This window comes from Pseudonaja textilis, chromosome 1 (genome assembly GCF_049901715.1).
Source record: "Pseudonaja textilis isolate UNSWEBS1 chromosome 1, rPseTex1.2, whole genome shotgun sequence".
NCBI classification, from domain to species: domain Eukaryota; kingdom Metazoa; phylum Chordata; class Lepidosauria; order Squamata; family Elapidae; genus Pseudonaja; species Pseudonaja textilis.
This window is the reverse complement of record NC_141990.1, coordinates 113782654-113800840: the sequence shown is the minus strand read 5'-3', so window position 1 is coordinate 113800840 and position 18187 is coordinate 113782654. Positions and strand designations below refer to the sequence as shown.

General features: G+C 35.3%; 1 protein-coding gene across 1 annotated transcript in view; it reads right to left on the bottom strand.

Annotated features, from left to right (window-relative positions):
• ELOVL4 (ELOVL fatty acid elongase 4) overlaps positions 1 to 18187 on the bottom strand; it is a 43330-nt gene that overhangs the window by 15467 nt on the left and 9676 nt on the right. Inside the window, exons 2-3 of the mRNA XM_026695116.2 lie at positions 8463 to 8650; positions 4925 to 5005 (exon numbers count right to left, since the gene is read on the bottom strand). Of these exons, the coding sequence (XP_026550901.1) occupies positions 4925 to 5005; positions 8463 to 8650 (269 nt within the window). The remainder of the gene's footprint in view (positions 1 to 4924; positions 5006 to 8462; positions 8651 to 18187) is intronic.

Genomic DNA, 18187 nt, shown 5'->3' with positions numbered 1-18187 from the left:
CGCTGCTTTAGTTATGTGTCCCTCTTTCCAGTTTTTATACTCTTTTTGTTTTTCAGTTTATCAGAGAGTTCTTCATGCAACTATACTGGTTTTGCCTGGATTCTCTTATTTTTTTCTTTTTCAGTGGAATTGTTCTGGGTTATCTCAAGTTCCCCAAGCTTCTTGAATTGTTTTCTCTTTTATGATATCTATCCAGATATCTTTCCCAAGCTCTCTCTAAGCTTGTTGAAATCAGCTGTCTTAAAATATAAGATATTAGTGTCAGCTCTGAGATTCAGCTGCCAAGATTGTTATAAGGAATGCAAAGGGAGGTGGAGGAATTGGAAAGTTCAAGGTTATTTCGTATGTTGCATTAAAAAATTCCAGCTGCAATTAATTGGTTCTCGTGATTAATGAAGTGTAAGAAGTGGGAGGAGAGAAGGTGGATTTTGTGAAATGCTGAAAATGACTTTCAGTTTGGAAATTCAATAGAAGTACCAGAGCTGTTCCTAATAAATCAGTTGGTGATTATACTTGTCACGGAGTGATTGATTACCATGGACAATTCTGGATGCCTAACATTTAGTTTCACTTTGTTTTAGTATGTATGCCTGCATTATGTTAAATTCCAATATGATATCATCACTCTCTGCCAAAGTCCCCACAACTTCGATCCCTCTATCATTTCATCTCTGTTAATAATGATTAAGTCCAGTATAGTTGACTCTCTAGTTCTCTCCTCCATCTTTTGGGTGACAAAGCTGTCTGCTAGATTTGTCAGAAAGCTCAAAGCTAGAAAAATAATCAGTATCACCAATGAGAACAAAGCAATTTACATTTGCCAGGTGTGAATATAGAGAGTTTGCAATCCCCAGTCGACTCCTTGGGGAAAGTTCACTAAACTGAATACAAGTGGCCTGTGGGGAGCACAGCAGCCAAATGACTCAAAGAGTATAAAGAGATGTGGTTAAAGAGGTGGCAGGAAGAAAACCATCATTCCTGACAGTCAATAAACCCCCATATGGGCCAGGCCACTGGTGAGCAGATGGAGCTTCTATCTACTATGGTGTGCTCCTAGTTTTTTTTTTATGCGGAGTCCCCAAGCAGGTCTGCTTGGTTCTGTGGCACATTTATTCTCCCTTTATTTGTTGTTAAACGCAAATAAAGTTTGAAGTAAGATGGGGGGGAACACACTTTTTTTAATATAGTGCCATATATACTGTATATAGGGGAAGGAATGGCAGAACCTGGGAATGTATGAGTAAATAAGGGGAATCAGCCTAGAATTGTCAGGTAGCCACAAGTGTCCTGTTGACCCTTATCTAACTCTAGATGTTGATTGTTACTTGATTGTTATTTATTTATTGCTAAAGCCTATGTGCATAGGCTTTAGCAATAAATTAGTTTAATTGAACCTTCACATGTGGACCTAGTCTTTCATGCATAACATTACAGTAAGTATACTCTGGAATGCACGATTTCTGACTGGGATAAATCCATGACATTATACAATCAGTAACCCAGTACATCAATTGTTTCATAATGGACCCAAGAGATCCAACCTCAGGTCTCCCCACTAATTTAGAACTTCTAATTGCCCTATCTTGCACCAATTCATTGTAACTGTAATGAGTAAATTTGTGGCCTCAGACCACAGGTTACTGAATAAACATCCACACTAGAAGAAAATTGAAAGTGCTTATTCTATCCAGTTGTTGTCTTCAATTTAATATTGTATAAACTACTTGCAAAGACTGTAAACATGTCAACATACGTAAAACACATAAGAGCAGAAACATGAGACTATTGTCAACAAGCATATATCTACAGTTTGCTAAGACCCCCAAACGATATAAAAATATTTTGTTTATTATGATTAAGAGGCCTATAACTTCTATACCTTGCCTGCTAAGGATTTTTTTTTTACATTTAAACCAATTACATTTATAGTAATTGGCTCTTTCTGTCTTTCATTTCTTTTCTTTTATTCTCTTTATGCTAAAAAAAAAAAATGTTTGTGTGTTTATTACTTCTATAGCGGAATTAGTTGCTTGGTGGCTCATGCTCAGAAGTGTGTGTATGTGTTTGTACACACACACACACACACACATATATATACACACACATATAAATATGCACATAGAGACATACATACAGACAGAGAGATTGCATTGATTATTAGTGTGGGGTATTTTTAACTGAAATATTTTTAAAGGCTTCTTTTAAAGCCTAGCTTGTTTGCACAGCCAATTTAAAGTGTTCTTAAGCTACTGCAGAAGTGATATGGTGGTTGAATGATGTTATAAATCTATAACTGCTGGATTAATCCATAAATCCATCTCTGCTATTACTGGTAATACTGTAGCTGATTTAACTAAAGTCTAGAATGATGCTGGAATTTGCAGATTTTAAAAAAACCACTTTTTTTGTAGAATTTTGCTTCACAGATCTCTTTACCTAGTTTCTGAAAAGACAGGTGGCTATAAAACACAACATTTAAAAATAACACTGAGGAGAGAGAATTCTTGATCACAGAATATTTCTTATCATCAAGCTTTACTATTATCTCCCTCAAAAATATTTAAGAAATCCAATAAGAACAAATGCCACCAAATTAATACTCACTTTATATGTTTCTAAAATTTTAGTTTATGTGTAATTTCCATTGTATATAGCATAGCCACTATTTGTTTCAATTCTCAATGAACAGTCTTTTCACAGTTACTTGATTGGGCTGATGGGCACAATAAATTTAACCAAGAAGCCTTTAGACATATATATGATTATAAGAATGAAACTGGATCATGTTTTTATCATTATCTAACTAACATCTAGAATTAAGGCTCATGAAAATATCTTGAAGGCAAATTCAAACAGTTCCTCCATATTATATTATCAACTGGTAAGGAAGTGATAATAGTTGTGATTGTCATTAATTTCTAGAAGGAAATAAACTATTATTATTATTTTAAAAAATCCTTTAAAGAAGGCAATATTGAAAATATTTTAGCCAAATAAACTTCTAGGATCCTTATAACTTTGTTGCACACATATTAAGTTGGAAGCAATCATTTTTCATGTGTCCAATAAAAACACATTCTCTTCCTTTGAAAATATGAGGTTGCCTGATATTGATATCCACTGCTCTGATCATTTTGTAAAAGTCAGTGTTTAGAAGGCCTGATTCATACTGCAGCCTTAGGATGTTAACTAAACTTGGTTCAGCACATTTTCATATAAGCCTACAGAGAAATTGCAATGGTATCATGAAAGCTGGCTGAAGCTATCAGTATCTTAGTATAAGATGTGAAACGTGATTAGCATTTAAATATGAATCTGCATCTTATTGCTCTCAAGAATAATCTCAGATGTCTTCAGATCAGAGACATGAAATTCAGATCATGAAATTCTAAAAAAAAACAGTGTGAATTATTGCCTGTCTCCATTAATTGGAACAAAGGGCTCTGGAAAGCTATAAGAATACAGTATAGATAGTCATTGACTTTCAGTCAGAATTTCCATTGCTAAGCAAGGCAGCCATTAAGTGACTCGAGGTTCAGTACAGGTAAGTCCTCGACTTACAACAGTTCATTCAATGATTGTTCAAAGTTATAACAACACTGAAAAAGTGACTTATGACCATTTTTCACACTTATGACTGTTGCAGCATCCCCATGGTAATGTGATCAAAATGCAAACGATTGGCAACTAGGTTCATATTTATGATGGTCACTGTCTCCCAGGGTCATGTGATCTCCTTTTGAGGTCTTCTGACAAGCAAAGTCAATGGGTAAACCAGGTTCACTTAACCACCAGGTTACTAACTTATCAACTGCAGTGATTCACTTAACAATGGTGGCAAGAAAGATCGTAAAATGGGGCAAATTTCACTTAACCAATGTCTGACTTAGCAGCATAAATTTTGGGCTCAATTTTGGTTGTAAGTTGAGGAATTGTGACCTCCTTTTTTGCCACAGTTGTTAAGCAGATCTGGCTTCCCCCATTGACTTTGCTTGTTGAAAACCAGCTGGCACAAATGGTGATTACATCATCCTGGAACACTGCAACTATTGTAAATACATGCTGGTTGTCAAGCGCCCAAATTTTGGTCATGTGACCATGGGGATGCTGCAACAGTCATGAATGTGAGGACTGGTTGTAAATCATTTTTTTAGTGCCATTGTGATTTTGAATGGTTGCTAAATTAATAATTTAAATTAATGTAAGTTAAGGACAACTTGAATTGTCTAAGGCAGGGGTGTCTAACCTTGGCAACTTTAAGACTTGTGGACTTCAACTCCCAGAATTCCTCAATCAGCTGGCTGGGGGATTCTGGGAGTTGAAGTCCACAAGTCTTAAAGTTGCCAAGGTTGGACACCCCTGGTCTAAGGCAAATTGCCTTCAATAACAAGAAAATGTGACTTAGTTGCAAAATAAATTAGACTAGAGACATTTCCCATTTTCCCAGTTGAGGATATTTAGATGATATAACTTTTAAACTGCACACATTAACTTGCAGTTCTTTAGTACAGGGGATATTATTTGTTCCGAAACAATAAAAACACATACTTCCAGAAACAGGACATTTTACCTGTTTCATGGTATCTCTCATTTAGTATTTAAACCAATTTGAAGTATATACAAAAAGTTAGGGAGTATAATTTAAAATTGAGGGGAAGAGGAGAGATTGGAGGAGATATGGCTGGAAACAAGGGAAGAATCCCAATTCTTATAAGGTCCTGCATGTTTCTTAAAAATAAAGTGATAAGTTTAAACATATTTTTAAAATCTTTTTGAAAGTAACATGTAGTATAGCTCTTACAAAAGGTCTTACAATATCTATGTGCTGAAATAGTTTTTCACTAGAGGACAGGAAGAGACATAAGTAATATTAACCTATAAAAATAATTTAAGTGATATAGGAATAATTGTTATTGTTACTCACCCTAACTTCATATTCATTATCTGAGTAATCCACAGACTGGCAGATATAGCTGTATCCTCGAGCTCTTGATGACAAAACTAGCTGAAAGTAGGAATTCACAAATTAATATTGAAAAAATTTATCACTTAAAAATAACCTTTCTAAACTAACCAGCTTACTTTAATAAAGCTTCAGTTTAAATTTCTGCTCTCTTTTTCCTCTCAAAGGGTCACTTAAGCTCAATGTGTAAATCCTAGGCTGCAAACTTTGATCTGGGGTATCCAATCCCTATGAAAGTACCATGGATCACTATCACAAAGCTTTTGGCGTGAGAGAATATGAAACTTATGTTATTTATTATAACTTATGTTATTTATTCATTTAACTTAGTTCCTGGGTTTTTTCTATTTCACTGAAGACTTAAGGCATCTCACAACTATTACCACAAAAGAAAACAAAAATACCTCAAATAAAAGCCTACAAATATCGTAAGTGGAAACATTCAACAGATTGGAAAAAGGGGGGCCTTGGTGCTCTCTGAGTTTAGTTGTTTTCCTGCAGACGATTCATTACGCAAACTAGATAGCACTGACAGCACTGATAATGTTACCTAGTTTGGGTAAGGAAACGTCTGCAAGAAAACAAGCAAGCTCAGAGGCTCACAAGGGCCCCTCATTTCAACTCTGAGCTACAAATATTCTCCTTTATTAGGTTGGAAAAAGACAGCTGTCAGGAACAAAAGAGACTACTGGCCAAATGCAATCCTTGCTCTGTTGCAGTTCAATTTCTAAGCCATTTAAGACTTTCAACACTAACACCTGTTATTATGCCTTAAACCAAATTTACTTGAATTAGATCTGCCTGTCTGTCTATATTCAAACCAAATCAAACTTAAGTTTTTGTCCTAAGCATATTCTTTCTCCTGGTCCTTCAGAGTTTTTGGAAATGGCTTTCAGCATACCGTTAAAAAAAACCCAAGCGTGTCCTTTAGCGGGAAAAATACTGCTAATCCCCGTCTTAACTTCTAGGAAGTTCCTGAATTCTAGAAGCCACCAGGTTGGGAAAGGGTGCTTCAAGCAACTTATTTCTTTGTCAAAGCCCTTCCCCTCATGTCCAGATTATTCAGCAGAAAGAGGATTACTGCTGTAACAGGCCCTGAGCAAAAGCAAGCTTCTTAATGCTCTGTGATGAAGTGCAGCCTCGCTTTCACATCAATAATTCAGAAGGAGTGTAGTAATTACTACAATAAAACTGGACACTGAATGTATTAGTGAGGGATCATACCTGTCTCCTTATGCAGGCATAATATCGAACTATTGTCTTTATGTATGGGCTGCTTCATGCTAAGTTTGGTATAAGCCATCAGTAATGCAGCTGCCTGGATATCTCACCAAATGACATTATAGACCATGAACAGCTACACTTTGATCGCCATTACTCCTCTTATTGGTATTCCCAGCCATCTTTGTGATAGCTACTTAGTGCATTATGTTTGTTTGCTTTTGTTGTTTTTGTATTAAACAACATAATATGATAATGACAGCATAACTAGGATATGAGGCATTTTGTGCAATGTTACAGAATACTGAGGTTCTCCCTATTGCCTACCCAGTAATTGGCTCTATACATTGTTATGGCCGAAACCTCTGTCCCTAAAGCAACCAAATCACTTTGAACTGATTAAGCAGGGATCAGTACAGTGTACACCCAGCTCCCAGCAAAGCAGAACCATAGATTATATACCTCTGTTCTACTGCATTTCAAAGATAAGACAAAGGCAAACACACTGTAAATAACAACATGGCAATGGAATATTTTGATAAACCCATCTGAGTGACCTTCTCATTATTCACTCCCTCCTACTAGATTAGTATGTTAGCTATAGTATCTCTGAAATATGGTCAGAGAATAGAAAAGATTTGGTTTACTGAACTACAGGTTCATGACTGATTCTTCTCCCTGTTGCTACTCAGGGTCAATTCAGCATGCTGTAAATGTTGTCATAAAGGCTCTTTAAGCAATTCACATGTTGCGGGGGGGCATCTCATGGGTCTGGTCCTAAATGCAGTTCATATGTTCCCTTTTATCGCCACCACATAAAATGTTTTGAACAAATAAAAATGTTTCAGGAATCTTAGTGGGGGGAAAAAAAGAAAAGAAGACAGACAAAAAAAACCCTTCACCTAAATTGATGCTAACATTTCAAAATGATTGTTTATCACATCCTTTAAAAAAACCACCAAGATAAACATCTAATTATCTAAACATTTAATTATCTAATGTTTCTTTCAAGAGTCGGGCAAGATTTTTTTTAATGCTGAAGACTAAGAGCAGCCCTAGATTTGCCTGCTCAGCTGGTAGAAGTTGGAGTGCTGAGACAGCCATAGCTACTTGCTCTTCTGGTAGATGGCTCAGGATGTCTGGTGACTAGTGAAGGCAAATTTGTTATGCTTTTGCATACTCTGCAAGATGCAGTTGCAAGCCCTGTCTGCTTATACTGTGCTTTGGTATAAGAATATACCAAATAGAAATACTGCTGGAATATTGTTGCATATCTGATACACTCTATATTGTGTTACTTTCAACCAGGGTTTGTTGAAATTAATCTTAGGAAATAAATTCTCACATAATTCTAAACCATAAACCATTGTTTCCATAAATTTCATGTAACTATGCTAAGCTGAAACCAAGCAAATCATGTCATGACTTAACATAATTGTGGTGCTAAATAATTCATGCCTGTCCCTGAGTTTCGAATGGGCGTTATTGAAGGAATTTAATATTGTTTTTTGTCTTCTGCAGTAAGAAGTCAGTTCGCAAACTTTGAGTCTGCATTCCACTCAACAATTTCAATGAATTCCACTCACTCCTGCATTCCACTCAACAATTTCAATGAAATCGATAACTAAATGCAGAAACACCCACCTTTTAAATGCAAATCAGGCTGGCCAAATATTTGTATTTCACCTGAAATAATGAGTCACAAGAACAGGTTTCCTTGAGTTATGACTGTAATGCCCATCGCAACCGTAATTGTTGCAAAGTGGGTCAGGCATGTGACTGATGTGATTTTATTTTATATTTTTGCAGAAATCATTAAGCGAGAACCAAAGGTTTGCTACGGGCATGGTTTTGCCAAAAATGGAAGTAAATGCTGGTTTTCAGCAAAACCATTGACAAATGCAGTCATGTGACTGAGGGAAGCTGTAAGTGACTGTAAATGTGGTTTAATAGCCATTTGCCTGAAGTGCAGTAACATGATTGTGTGGGGTGGGTACATCGGAACTTGAAATCCGCCTGTATCCCCTAGATATATCCACTGGAAGTTTGAATGGTGACTAAGCAACAGGTCGTAAGTTGAGGACTACCTATAGCAAATCTGGCTATGGTCATAAATAGAACTCCCTTGCAATTAGACATATTGTACTCTGAACTGCCTTCTGAGAAGACAAGTATAAGACTGGATATATACATGTAGCTATATTTATACATCTGTCTGTGCATTACAGGCCTATCTAATGTGTGTCCTTATCCATGTTCAGCATGAAAGCAGAAATACCTCTTTGAAAATATAGAAGTTAAGTAGGACCATTCCAAAGTTGTAAAAAATCAACAAAAAGCGAAACTGGAAAGGTTCCCTTGTCTTCATCCATTTAGGCCCAAGCCAAACAGCGAGAAGGTAAAGTGTGCTTATTATCAAGGTTGGAAAAGGAGATTGCATCATAGGCCAGTTGTCAACACGTTTATCTGAAAGGAAAACAGAAAGAATATATCTGAGAATAGGCTTTTGCATCTTGTTTTAAATCAAATTCAATACATGGGGAGCCTAGAGTGTTCTCGTTTTAGCCTATCAGGGGCATTTTCCCTCTTTCCCCTAGTTTTCTGTTTCCTCCCCTTTTTTGATGGGACAATAATTCTGTAGGCCAGGTGCTTCCTCCCCCGGGGATTTATTTTTTTCCAAATAAGTTTGATACTCCTGCAAATTCAGGCTGCCTCTCTATGGGTTTTTGTTTTTAGCAACAAAACAATATTGCTTTGGAAAACTGATATTGCCATTCCGTGCTAAGTCATATAGACAAAATTGCAAACTAAGAGTTGTATGCTTTGGATTACATTATAAATGTTAAAAATGAGTACCACAAATATTTAAGTGGCTTTATGACTTGTATTGGCAGTCCTTTTTTTCAATGTTTGAACAAAGGCTTTGATGCATACATTTAATCCAAGGAGCAACCATGTGAGCTGGGCTTATACGCATTAATATTTATACATACAGATCATTTTAAAGTATTAACTCTGCTTTTGACATTAGAACTGTCATATTCTGTTGAACTGATGCAAGAGGAAAGAACTTCGCTTTTTCTATCACATATATAGACCACATTAAGAATACATATCATTTGAGCTAAGCTATGTTTTTTTCTTCCAACTATGTGAAACCAAGTGACATGGTATTCATAGCCTGAACATGAGTTACCATTTGCATCAATGAACTGTCAACTGTCTTTTTAAAAGTCCCACCAGTCAGTACAGAGCACAAGAAGTTCAAAGGACAGAGATCAGTTCATAAAACATACATGCACATAATACCGAAGAATTTTATCTGAAGATTACTACATGTTGATTGGTGGAGCCCCATCAAAGCTGACACCAGCCTGAGCATAAAACGACTCAAAGAAGTAGTGCAAGATCAGAAGATGTAGAGAGACCTGGCCCACAGAATCTTCAGACATGAATGAATGGGTCATAATTATCAATTGGCAGAGCAGGAAAATGCTTGGAAGAATAGTTATTCTTGAATATTCCATTAGACTTGCTTAAAGAGGGCTTTGACGCATATTTGTAACTAACTGTAGCAGGAGAGATACAAATTCAGGGAGTATCCAGGAAGAAAAAGTTAAGACATTAATATATATATATAATCCTAACAGAAAGGGAGAGACATCACTAGCACACCATTAACATAAACTGTGAAGAAAAGAGAGATTGGGACTCAATAATGCTGTACCTGGGTGCCTGTAATAGTAGGGTTACCTTGCTAATAATCTTCACATGCTTTGATTATTCTAAGTGGGTTCTGGGAGAGGGTGGAAATTTGGTAAGACTGATAACAGTTCACACAATCTAGTTGGGATACAAGAAATCAAAGTTATTATATTTGAGAAAGAAGAAAGGATAGATTTCACTCAACAAATGTTGCTGGAAGGAAATGCTGTAGTCACCTCTCAAACAGAAATTACTGTCAAATTCCATGCAGCTGGGCAAGATCAGGGAACCATGAAAACAAGGATTGTTAATTTGGAGTCAATGCATAATCCTGGAAACTGTAATAGAATTTCCCAGCCTAATTTATAGTGCATTAATTAAGGTGGAGTCTCTGAATTTTTTGGTCTGAGTTGTCATTCCATAGATAGTGCCTCCTCTGTTTTCTGATATTATTTTTGTCTTTTCCCTTCCCTTTCCACCCTCAATTTCTCAGATGATGTCACCCATTGATAGATTAAAAAGGAATGGGAGAAAGTTGAAACTTTTTTTGATTCACCTAAGCCTTTTAACAGAAAAAAATCCTGACTCGAATATTGATTTTTCAAGTGAAAATTACCAAACAATTTAGGTTTGCGCATATTAGGCTTGACTAAAAGTACTTCTATAAACTGAGCTTAAGTCCGCATAGAAATGTACAACCGTTACATACAGCTTTGGCTGATTCTTTGGAAAATGTAAGATATATGCTTCTTTCTTTCAGCTGCAAAAGGGACCTTTCTAAAGCTAATTTTGTTCAGCTGACTACATATCTATCCTGATATACCTGATGATATCTAAAAGGAGCTGCTGAGGAAGAGGTATGTAAATATACATGAAGGAATATAAATATGTATGAAGTAAACACATGAAATTTCTTTATAATTGACATACACATTCAATGGGATAGATTCATTGGGAAAATTGCTGGGGGAGGCCAATCTGTAGTCCCTTGAAGCATTTGGTGTGATGTACTCAGTTCCAGAATGAGCTAAAGTCTGGAGGCTCCTTTGTTACAGCAACAGTTGTCTCCGCCATAACTATTCCCAGGCTCCAAAGATAATGGGAGAAATTGGGCATGTTGGAAATATATATCTGCTCTATATTTGGTACTGTATGTAAAATTTTGGACCTATTAAAATAATAGGAAACAAAGACAGTAGTAACAACAACAACTGGCACTAAAACATAAAAAGAATTATTTGCCTCCTTTCATTTTATCTGAAATAAGTGACAGTTTTTTCATCATAACTTTCTCCCCCTTCTGATCTCCATAGGATCGATCTGTCTAAATATAAGCTTGTCACTTGATATTTTCAGAAACTACTGCTTGCTTCCTTTCTTCCCTAACACAATATTAAACATTCCTTCTTTTGGGGTGGCAGCAGAGGTGAAAAAAATGACAGCTTGGCTGAAGTAAAAAGGAAATTGATGGATATAATTTGCACAGGTGGTTTTTCTTCCCTTGAACAGAAGAGCTCAAGTCCAAGGAATTATGTTAAGCAATTATCAACTGCTGCTGCCGGCCCAGCATTACATAAGGAAGGAATATTCTGTCCACAGGGATTTGACAGATTTTAAGCACCTAAAAGCTACAAAGATCCATCCAAAGCTATGTAAGGTGGGGACACAATATACTAAGGGCAAAATGGGAACATGATTTAAGTTATCAATGTCTCAACTACAAAGGGAAAGAAAATGTACATTGTAATCGATTATTCTGTGTTCACAGTAATTGATAAAAAAAAAATCAAGTACTGGTATTTAGTTGCATTCATTTTGTGACTTTCTTTGCTGTCACAGATGATGATAAATGTGTCTGATCATCACTCAGTAAACAGACTAGTCAAAACATGATTTTGACCTAGAGAACTCTTATAATGCAGCAGATATATCTGCACTCTACTTTTCTATTGGGCAAACAAAGCAGCTTATAAAGTTGAATTGAACTTGTCAGAGAAAAAAATGAGAGTTCAATATCCTATTCACTTTGGAATGTAAAGCTTAATTATATAAATATTTACCAAAGAATAAATGCCAAGCTCAGTACTTATTCCAAGGACATGAATATATGAATAAAGTCACATTTTGTGAGATGGGGGCCTATATAAATATGATAAATGAATGAATAATGAGCCTTATTTGCTGGAAGTAAAGAACTCCTCTAAGTACATTGATTTATCTTAGTCTTTCCAAGCAGGTCTCCTCTTCATTGTTGAAATGCAATAGTCATTACAATTTCTAGGGATTATTCTGGAACTACTAAACCAATCAGGAGTTTTCTTCAGCATTAGCTGACAGACACAGAGTTACTCAACCCAACATGTCAACACTGCATTTCTCTGTGTTTGCTGTTATTTCTTTCAAATAGATTTCAATGGGTTCAAAGAAGCAGCTATATTACTGTCTATTTTAGTATCTTTGCCATTTAGTTTCAAGGAAAATTTTCTTATATTTAGCATACCTATTTTAATGTAACATAGCAGAGTTGCTCTGTTCAATTTTTTTTTTTAATCTTAACTATAAATACTTTTAAATATAAGAGATATTAAAATAGAATTAGCATGGACTCTTTTGTTACATCTTCTGATAGAACTTTTCCCCAGGTATATATCAAATTTTTGTCATTGTTCTGGTTTCCTGCAGTTATACTTTTCCCATAATTTTCCTTACTATATTCCTGTGCTAATTTTTCCTATTTTTAGGGACAAAAATCAGCAGGGTATCACATAACCTGTCATATATGTTATCCTTGACATATGATTGTAGTATAGACTGACTATTACTGTCTCATATGTCATTATGATTGTAAAATGGGTTAGTCATGTGACTGACCTGATTTTGTGTTTTTTTTGTAAACATTGTTAAGCAAATGAAGTGGTCATTAAGGAAACCAATGGAAGTAAGTGCCAGTTTTTGGCAAAACTACCATAACACACAATCACATGACACTGAAGTGGCGATAAGTCAAGGACTACGTGTAGAACTCAGGATGGACTAGAATCTTGAATCCCCTCAATGCAATACGTAAATAGGCCTGTAAGATGTAACAAAGCAACAATACAGGAGGATACAACAATACAGCAACAATATCTCTTATATTTAAAAGTATTTATAGTTAAGATTTATAGTTTTTTTTAAAAAAAAATCCATTTGGATTAATTTGAGGGGTAAAACTGTGAAATAGCTGATAACAGTTTACACTATTTTCCAACAGATGGAAAATAGATGGCATCTACTTTTTATAATTCAAATGCAGGTATGTATGTATGAATGTATAGTTTCTGCTCTAAATTGCTACCAGAGTTTGGCTCCCAGTAGAAACCAGTGCACATGCAAACACAAGTCCAGTAGCTTCTGCAGTCACTAACAGGACAGGGGGATGCTTGTTTCTTAATTGATGCATCAGCAAGATATGTAAAAGAAAGATGCCTCTCACTGCTGCTTGGATGATGAGTTATGAATTATGTCTAAAGAGTGTTTCTATTGTATCTCATGTGAGTGAGTGTCAAATAGTTGCAGCTTGTATGAAAAGCCATTTTTCAAAAGCATTTTCTCTTTTGATATGATGTATCAAAATTGTGAAAAGACTATCTTCTTTTAAAAGATGTGATACTGAATATGTGCCAAGGAATATTTTGTATGATTGCCTAAGGATAAAGCACCAATCAACAAATATTATGCTTAAAACATTTGTGAAATATTATGTTGGAAATAAATTTTTAAATATTAATATTTTAAAATGTCTTTAAACTAGATTTTTTTAAAAAAACCTAGCATGCTTAATTGTATATGCTAAAATTATTTTAACACTAAATAATAACACTAAATACAATAAATAAAATATTGATAATATATATAATTAAAACTGATTTTGTGGGCATAAGTAATCATGAGAAAATGAGGATCATTAGGTTCACTTGCTGAATAAATTTCTGAATATAAAACATATTTACAAAAACTTACAGAAGAACAGAAGCAAAGAGAGCCATGGACCCCTATGGTAACTCCTCTCTTTATAAACCAAGCAGAATCTCAAACTAGTCAAAATAATATTGGGGAAAGATAAGTAGAAAGTAATTTTGTCCCCACAAAAATGGTATCATCTCCATGGATGTTGAAATGCTATTTCAAATCAACCAGTAGCATTTCTGAAAGAGTGGTCTTCCTCCATGTGCTTCAAAGGATTATCTCTGCTCTCATTGGAAAGGTACTTTACTCAATTTCTTTCCTGGCACCCCATCATAACAATATGTGCCATATTTGGGGAAAAGAACCAAAATGCAGAGTTACTGGAAGGTCACCATTAGGAATTTTGAAGACAGCAGAGGTCTGCTGCCATAGGGAGCACAGTGAAAACTATTGGAAAAGACTAATTATTTATTTGCTGTAGGGTCCACTAAGTGGTGGATGAAAGAGCTTTTTAAAAAAGCTCATGTATATATTGTTTGTATATGTTTTTATCCCCAAGAGTTATTGAGCAGAACACATGATAAAGCCACATGATAAAGAAAATTTACAAAACCAAACAAATATGAAAACAGGGAAGGAATGAGTGTTTAAGCATTAGCACCTCATTAACTTAGAAGGTGAATTAATGATTGACAAGCAAACTCTGATGGACTGTGCCTACTCAACAGTTGGCTAGAATTGATTGGTGTTTCTGTCAAATTGTATAAATTTGCAAATTATAAACACACTTTTGTTGTAGCACTCCTCAGTTTGAGTAGATAAAACTGCTTGGGATCTTTTAAACTGGATTCGGAAGACTACGGCATGGAAAGACTGGCTTTCTCAAAATGACTATGCCTCATTTCTGACGTGGTGGTGGTTAGTCTAAAAGGCTTCATCATATTTGGTCTTTATACCACAGCTTCCACGTGCTAGCCAAACCCTTACAACTTCCAAGCTTTTACCTGGCCTGATTGTAGTTCAAATATCTAAGTAGGGCTAGAAGTTTGGACATGAATCATGTAACATTTTTTACCTGGTTTGTTTTAATTTACTTCCCAATGGTTTTCCCTAACTATTTCTCAACAGTAAATTCCAGGTGAAGCATTCCACTGAACATACTGTACCTCATAGTTACTGTAATTGTTTATCTTTTGCATTTTTGTTATCTTTTTATAAAGTAAAATGAAACATACAGAAAATGTATTCCCTGAATTACTTTTAATTTTCTAAGTATTACTTTCTTTATGATAAATATCTTCCTCAGGTATATTGAAATTATTCTTTTGCTTGAAGCAATCCACTGTGTTCAGATCGCTTATCATGATAAGCAGTGTTTCAGATCACACAAACAGGACGAGATTAAATATTGTCCCATAGAAAGCTCCTATTCCAGTCAGCGGATTTCACTCTTTCTTAAGCAATTTCAACTTATTAGATTGGGCAGAACACTTTGTTGTATTTACAGTATATAACACCAGAAATATGAGTGCCCCCTAAGATTGTATAATGCAGTAATAATAAATTTAGTTGTCTCTAACATTGAATCTATATTTTGTAATTCACTCTTTGTTTATAATCAATTTGTTAAGTTATTCCAAAATCCAGCTGACCTCTTTGAGATAAATGAAAAAATAAAACTAATAAAACTGATGGGGGTCTTCTCAGTTGTAATCGTCCTGTATTTTTCCACCCTTTTCCCTTTTATCCATTTAAAAAAAGGGCAGAATACTAAACAATTTGGTTTGGCTGGTAGTGTTTAGTTTGGTGGTGGTAGTGTTTGGAAGCAGTACAATGAGCCGAACAAAAGAAATAAAAACCTTAAGCTGAGCATTTAAATTTTTACTAGTTTGGAGAAATTTAAGCATAGTTTTCCTAACTAAAACTGAGAATTATTTCAACAATTGAGATAGTCTATAAGTTAAATAAACAAGTTAATAAAATAAATGCTGGATTCAAATGTTGCCTATATTAGAGCTGGAAATTGCACCAGGCATATTTTTTAAAACTCTTACTTCCATATCATTCAAAAGTGAATATTTTAAAAAAATGCATTTGGCAAATGTTAAATTAGTGTTTGTTGGTTCAATTTTAAATTGAAGTAAATAAATTCCTAACCATAAACTTCTACCTGCTAATTCACATGTGAAGCTTTAGCAAGTATTAATAGCTATGGCTGCTAATTTTAGCACAAAGGCCAATCTAGCACACCTTTTTATTCAATCAGCATGACCTCTTCTCATGTCTGCAGTTGAATCACTAAGAGGGAAAGATTTACTGCAAATACATCTCTATATGTAGAGTTTGTTTTCGCATGAATTGCTTTTTTTAATTGTTGAGTTCCTCTGAGCAGATATTATGGGTCAATGCAGAAGTTTCCTGAGATGGAATATTTTAAAACATTTTATAACATTATTACACAAATTCTTCTTACATATTTTCCAATTCTTTCCATGAATTTTGTAATTCCACTGGAAATTTGTAATAAAAAAATTATATCCAGATGATTTGTGATAGTATTGCATTCATTTCACAGGCAGAAATGAATATTTGCTGTTAACTTTAACACAACGTTTTACAAATTTCAACTAGTACCCTAAATAATTTTACATGAATTTATAAGAACATATTTTTACACTTCTGAACAATTCGGCCTAATATGCAGTAGCAGTAATAAATCTTCACAATAAATGTTACATGATTATTATAACCTAAATAGCTCATTGCAGAAAAAAAAAATCTTAATGATAAACATTTATGTGGTTGCCCCTCCATTTTGTTTCTAAAGAAATCAGTAAGCTTAGCACTCATGCCAATAAATACCTGTGATGTAATTTTATCTTGACACAGCTGTTCTCTAATCAATATTTTATTACTTATTTTATTTTATAAGTAGCTACTGCAGAGGAGGTCTGCTACTGTATCTCCACCCTATGGTACCTCAGAAAAAAGGAGCTACCAAGTCTACACTCTATATACCTCAGTAATAGGAGCTCTCTCAACAAGTTATACTGAAGATACTGAGGCAGGTTCTTTTATGGCAAGATACTGCCCAGTTAATTTGATATTGTTTGTGGCATTAAGATGAATAACTAGTATTTTTAATTAGGCCTGGAATTCTACCAGTACCCCAGGCAATGATTTTAAAATAGGATTTCTGCACTGGTGGGACTGATTATAGCCTTGTGTTTTATATCAGCTACAGCTTCTAAATTATCTCCAATGGCAGCCCCACACAGAGCATGTTGCAATAATCCAGATGAAAAGTGATTAAGTTTGAATAAGCTTTCATGTGCTATTTAAATAGGAAGCTCAAGCTATGACTAGGGGGACCTTTGCCCAACTTTGATTGTTATTCCCTTTAAGATCCTACTTGGATTTGAATGTTCCAAACACAACATCTCATACCATACTTACTATTTCAGCAAATATGCATAGGAACAGATATACACCTACAAGAGAAAGTCCATATTTTCTATATCGATCCAGAGTAACTAGTGTTGTTAGGATAATCAGAGCTGTTGGAGTGCCACTTTATTTATTGATGAATAGTAGGTTCCTCTATTGTTCCGTTGTTCATCTGTTGATGGACAGCTAGTTCATAATTGAAAGAGTTAATTTAAGCTGTTTTGCTATATCCAGTTCCTCACAGCTTCCAGGAACTGGTTAAGGACTTCCCTAGCATTTCTAGCTCGGCCCAGAGGGAAATCTACTGGTGGATGCCATTAGTATATTGATGACACTTTACCCTGACAGATCATTCTCTACTATTGGTTTCATGTAGATGTTAAAATGGCATAGAAGACAGCTCTGAGCCCTAAGGGACATCATAGTGGAGTAACCAAGGACATGAGACTTCTCCAAGCACCACAGGCCAGAATTGTCTGCTCATATAGCAGTGGGAACACTTTACTGTGAGACCTATCTACTTACCTGTCTCTGGGACATTCTAATCCAAGTACGACTATACCTGGAGTAGCAGTCAAAGTTGGACGAAGGTGCCTCCTGGCCACTGGGCTTCCTATTTAAATAGCAAATGAAAACAAATGTCCCTCTCCTAATCCTTAAAAGAGGCCAGAGGATTCCATGATTGATGGTATCAAACACCATGAAGAGGTCTAAAAGAATCAAAAGGGACCTGCCTAGGTCCTGATGTTAATGATATCTATCTAAGTGATCAGTACTGTATCTGCCTCCATGATTTGCTTGGAATTCTGAATGAAATCCAGATAGGTTGTTTTATGTGGAACCCTCTATAGATGTATCCCAGTTTTTACTGCTGAGAAATTCCAGCATCAAACATGCTGAACC